Raw genomic sequence first — 6,000 nt, 5'->3', positions numbered from 1 at the left:
GGGGGGGGGGGATTGGGTCTGTGTCCGTCCGTCTCCGCTGTGCTCGGCAGCCGACGAAGGCGCGCCCTAATCGTGTTTGCCCTTGCTCTTAGGCGCGCCTTCGTTCCAGGCCACGTAAACGAACAGGGCCAGGACCACGTGCACGGCGAGCACGGCGACGATGGCAGCGTAGAAGTAGCTGTCGGAGCTCGACATCTTCATCGAACCTGCGAGGAGCACAGGCACTGATGAGGAGAGGAAACTGTGACACTGACAGAAAACTACAAATGGGAAAGTTTTTTTTTATAGTGAAACTTCATTGAAATGTTTGTATCATTTAGTCAGTATAACTCATCAGTATTAGGGATGGGCATGTTAAGCAAAGACCCTCTTTGAATTTGTTGGTAATGATTGGATTGTTCTTTGACTTGTGGAGAAATAAAGTTTACTCAGTTCAGGTTCTGCAGCTGAAAGGCTCTAATGAAGCAGAAGCTTTGGGGTACAGAGACATGGGCTGCTGCTAACGCTGCTGACCGTCACTGTCATCAGTCTGTAAGTAAAGCTGAGCTCACCCGTGACCCTAGTATCCACTTTATAATCCTTTCAAAATAAAGTACAACAGCAGAAACAGACACTGGGATGCCTCAAGTCGTTCTTTGATTTTTGATAGTGTAGATTCTCAGTCATCCAGGACATGAGAAATAAAATTTAAAAGAAGTTAAAAAAAACAAAAACAGCTGGACTGATGTTCTGTAGCTGAAGACATTTCCCTTCTGATCCGAGGAGCGTTCTCAATTAAAAACACACACAGGCGTGGAGTTCTCACACAGGGAGCTGCTACAAAAACACCCGTGTGTGCCGTCAGAAACTTGACAAAAAGAAAAGAAAACAAACAAACAAAAAAAATACATCTGTTTGTGCATCTGTTAAGACTTTGATCACTGATAAATTTGTCAGTTTCCTGCAAATCGGGGTGGACTGCATGACAGTGATACTGCAGCAGCTCGCCTGGGGTCTGCGTTCGCTCAAGTTCGGGGGGTGGGGTGGGGGGGCACACTTCATCTTTCCAATGTTTCCTACAACCATTTCAGATCGGGTTTGCACAGAATTCAAAAAAGCTGAACAATTGGATCCTGTGAGTGCAGCAAAACAACCTCAGAAGAAAACAAAAAAGTTTAAAAAAAAAACTGACAACAATTGTTGTGCTTTCAGTTAAGTAAAGCTCCTTTAGTATAAGAAATAAAATTATAATCCAGACAAAAAAAATAATAATGAAGTCTTTGGAAATAAAAGGGCGTATGGTAATTATTTAATAAGGCCAGTAAATAAAAAACACAGACAGACGTGCAGAGACAGCCTTCTTAGAGCAGCTGCTGCACTTTTTTAATTGATATAATTTAGTTACTCATTTAATTTGTATAATTCCTAATGTTGTTTTCTTCAGGCATACTTCACTTCAAACAGGCAAACAAGCAGAATACATTTTCTCAGACTAACAGATAATACAGTATCAGTAAATGCTTACAATGTCATTAGGACTAAATATAAATATTAAAACAGCTTGTTTTGTAGCTGCAGTAGCTGCACCTTAACAACACAGTATTTATTTTTTTATCAGTATATTATTGTTAATCGTGTAATTTATTACAAATATTTGAACATGAATGTGTCACCTACAGCAACCCGAGGTTTCAGAAGTTTGCCACTAAATCTTCTCTGAGGCGTGCAGGGAGGGGGTCTCAGTAGCTGCAGGCGGGGATCTCCCTCAGCTGTCTGATCATATTTGAAGCTGCCCTTAAAGCCTCTTTCCTCCCCGACGGGAGAGGCCGCCGCCATGACGGAGGCCGTGGCATCGCGCCACGCCGCAAACGGCTTTCATTCACGGGGAGCTCCCAAAATGTCTGAGGTTGTTCTCAAACTCCTCACACAAATCACAGGGCTGCTGGATTTTGAGAATGTTCAAATAATAAACCAATAAACCGAAACTACAGGACTAAGTGCCAAGGGCATTTCAGAACCTGCCTAAAACCCTTTTGTATTTAGTTTCTGTAATCCTGGAGAGCTACAGTTGTATTTTTGGTGAACTGTCACCCGTTCATTAGTTTGCTGTTGTATGGAAATGTGTGTATCTGTAACTTAACGCAAAACAGACATTACAGTGTTTTTTGTTTTTTTTTTTTAAAAAAAGGTAACAGCTCAGATGCGGTACAGAGCTTCTTCTCAGCTTCACGGGAGGTTTCCTCCCCTCCTTATGAGACCTGTGTTAAGTGTGACGCCAAGGGCGAAAAATCTATTTCATTACTGGGGGCAGCGTAAACAGAGAGATTTATCATCAGCAGTTTTTGAGGGGGGGAGGCAAAGGTACAGTCAAATGTACTGTTGTAAAATAAACAGATTATTACTACTACTACCAGTTACTCTTACGTAATTGATAAATAACTTAGGAGCTATTTATTAATCATCTTATTAGCAATATTAATCATAATGGGACATCATGTTTGAAAGGGACTTTGTGACAGGTGTACCAACCAGGTGTTGCTCGTCTCTCTGTCTCACCAGATTAGTAGACAAAATTCTAAGTCAGGGGTGTCAATCTCCATTCCTCGGGGGGCCGCTCTCCTGCATGTTTTAGATGTGTTCTTGCTTTAAAACACCTGGTTTAAATGGATGACTTGTTGCCGTGCTCCTGGAGAACTTGATGATTTGGTGCGGAGATAGTTAAACCATTTGAATCAGGTGTGTTGGAGCAGAAAAACCTAAAACTTTCAGGACCGTGGAGCCTTGAGGCCTGGAGTTTGACAACCCTGTTCTAAGCGCAGCAGCGTTTTACTGCAGCAGACGGAGCAATAACAAGTCTATGATGCCTCTGGATGTCCGGGCTGCACTTGCACTACACTAATCAATAATCTACACTTCGTTTATTTCCTCCAAAACTTGCAATCGGTGCATGAATGCAGTTGAGGCACTGGATCTCAGAGCAGGTGCTTTGAGGTGAATGTTTGGGGCGGAGATGGGCAACAAAATTACGTCCATAGATAGAATGTGTGTTTTGTAAGTCATGCGTATGTATACTTAAAAAAAAAAAAAAAGAATGATTTTCGCTTTTTGGCTACGCAAAACCTGCCCTCACAGCTTGCTGGTGGCTTGGTCGCAAACGCTCAGAAATCAGCGTGACTGAAACTGAAAATGGGGCGAATTTCTCACAACTTTCTCACCAACATTTTAATCCACTTTTTGTCCAACAAGTCGCCGCTTTGGTCTGCAACACCATGGGTGTTACGTGTCAAAGTACCACACAACAAATCTTGTTTTTTATGAATAGGTCTTTAAATTCCTCCCCTATAAAAACAATTCCTCCCTTCATGACCTTAAACTAAATGAAGGGAAGTTTATCTTAGCAGAACCCTTCAAATGCAAACAATGAATGTAGTGATGAAGAAAACATTTTTACCCTCGAAGATGTAAGCTTTGGATGCGAAGTATAGTCCAATAGGCAGCGTGACCATGAGGATAGTGAAGAACAGCAGTGTCTTCAGGGCTGAAACCAGGGAGCCTTCATTCCTACAGGAGCACAAGTTTATATTTAGTGAACAAAAATAAACTAACAGCGACCCTTCTGTTGGAGAGCTGTGGGACTTCATCAGGCCCGATGATAAGGGTCATGACTGATGTCGTGGTGTAGTACTACGACGCGTTAAAGAGAGCTCCTTTATGCTTTACAGCCTGCGCGCTCACAGCAGGAGCTAGCTTCCTGCTAACAGCTGCTAGCTGGTGACTTCACAAAAACAAATATTTTCTCACCCTCTAAAAATGGGAGGCGGTGCAGCCAAGGTGTCTGACGATGCTCGGACATTTCCGTCCATTTCTGCCCTGAGAGGAGGCAATTCACAGAACAGGGGAAGGAAAAAGGGCAGGTTCGGGCTAGCTGTTGTGTTGAGCCGTCGCTGGAAATCTCCGTCTTCCTGTAATGGTCACGGGACAGTCACGTGACGAGGTTTGACGCCGGCTTGTCTCGCGAGATTATGTTTCATGGCTCTGGTCAGTGTGGCTCCTTCCCTTAAAACATAAAGACCAGCAGTAATTGTTTTGACAGTAATCTAGATTTTCAGGACAGTTCCCAGGATAGGAAGAATGTGCAGCTAATCTGTTTAGGCGTTTTCCTGTTACCATAAAAGGACTTCCTGTAATTTTCACTTCACATCTACAGCAGCTCATTTTCATTTTTTTACACGACGTTGTAAATAACCAAAAGTACAAAACACTCGCGGCAAAATGTACTGAATACAGCAATGTTTTAAGAACAGCAGCATTCTGTGTTTGTTTAAACAATGGGGCCTTTGAATTTGGAAATTAGTACAAACAAATCCATTTTATACTGTCAAAACTATCTGTTGCGCTTTATATTGGGATGTTTAGGTTACATAAAATCACCTTGCGAGCACGCGGTCAGACTTTCTGCTCCTGTGTGGGTGTTCACATAAATAAAAACGAGGTGTTTTGTCACTGCACAGAAATGCCAAAACTATTGTATGTTTGCACTTTTTAAAAACTACATAATGTATATGGTGTAGACCCTAAAACTATCGTATAAATAGGATAATTATCTTATATCTGGCAACACTGCTATAATGTGATACTGTACAATTATTGCGTTGATTAATTAATCCTTTTACAAAGATGGGCCAGTGTTTCCTTCACTCAAGGAGATAATAAAGGAGGTTTGTATGTTTCCTGTGAGCTTGTAGGTGTTCTCCAGGTACTCCGGTTTTCTCTCCACAGGCTGAAAACGTGCACTGAAGATGCTAATGTACCCTTAGATGTTAGTGTGTCTGTGTGCAGGGTTGTTGTGTGTCTCTGTGCTGGACGGCTGACCCACAGGTGTACCCCACCGGTTCACTGCTGCAGTTTGGCCCCAAACAGGACAAATAAAGTGCAGAAAACTGAGTGAGTGAAGCTCTAATATATGGCAAATTAAACTGACCGGATCTGGTCATTGCTGCTGCTCAGATACTACTACTCATTCAGTCTTCTGAAACAACAACTAGTCTTTGTAAGTTGTTTTCATACTTAAAAAAAGACTAATAATTCTGGTTTGTTTTAATGAGTTCTCTTCAAAAAAAAAACAAGCTGTGCTGTCATATTTTTAGAGAGATTAGGCTTTTTTTTTTTTAAAGAGAACTCATTAAAACAAACCAGAATTATTAGTCTTTTTTTAAGACTACTGACACGGACTTTAAAAATTTAGAAGTAAAGCCTCAAGCCTCAGACTCCACAGACCTAAATAAACCCTGTAGGCTGGAAATAGTTTTTCACACTAATGCAGCTCCTGAAAAACATTGTTTCAGGTTTTGTTCAGCGAAGAAAACATTATCATTATGTCTTGTCCTGTCGGCCATATTTATCCGAAAATGCACCTGATGAATAACTCTTCTTTTGGGTGTCATTGTCTTAATAGCTATTATCAAAACATCGACAGAGAAAAAAAAGACAAAATAAAACTGCTTAAAAATAAAATGCGTAGCATGAAATCTTGAATTAAATGGAAGTGAAATAAAAGGAGCCATTGAATGTCCTCAAAGCGTGTGCTTGTGGAGCTGCAGAGTCATTTCATCCATTTCACGAGAAGTTGACGTTTAGTGTCAGTCGACTGGCTGTGTTTCAGGGTCGAAGTCTCTTGGCGGCGTGTCGCTCCAGTTGGCTCCTGCGCCACGATGCCTCAGCAGGTCGGCCAAAACACATTTAATCTGAAGAGACTCTCCGAAACAACCAGCCTGAAGCAGGAGGAGGAAAGAGCCGCTGACGTGTGCTCAAACCACTCGGCTCATCTCAGGCGCTTTTGATTTCTCAGTCATTATCCAGGAAAAATGAAAAAAATGAAGAAAAAAAAATAGAATAATAAAAGAGCCCAGAAAGTCACTGACGCCAAAGACGCAGAGAGCTGTCACTGTGAATTAGATTGTTTTTAAATAAAATCTGCTGCTGGAAGAACAAACAGAAGCCATCTCAGACGTGATGTTCTGC

General features: G+C 41.7%; 1 protein-coding gene across 1 annotated transcript; it reads right to left on the bottom strand.

The window, feature by feature from the left end:
- Positions 1 to 6: 6 nt before the first annotated feature.
- Positions 7 to 3,970, bottom strand: vma21 (vacuolar ATPase assembly factor VMA21). The gene is made up of 3 exons (XM_017426630.3): positions 3,781 to 3,970; positions 3,431 to 3,540; positions 7 to 206 (listed from the first exon to the last, which is right to left on the bottom strand). The coding sequence occupies exons 1-3, from the start codon at positions 3,840 to 3,842 to the stop codon at positions 67 to 69; spliced, it is 312 nt and encodes a 103-aa protein (XP_017282119.1). The 5' UTR covers positions 3,843 to 3,970; the 3' UTR covers positions 7 to 66.
- Between the last annotated feature and the right edge of the window lie 2,030 nt (positions 3,971 to 6,000).

This window comes from Kryptolebias marmoratus, linkage group LG9, assembly GCF_001649575.2.
Source record: "Kryptolebias marmoratus isolate JLee-2015 linkage group LG9, ASM164957v2, whole genome shotgun sequence".
NCBI lineage: Eukaryota > Metazoa > Chordata > Actinopteri > Cyprinodontiformes > Rivulidae > Kryptolebias > Kryptolebias marmoratus.
Note: the sequence above shows the minus strand (reverse complement) of the source record. Positions and strands in the feature narration are given on the sequence as shown.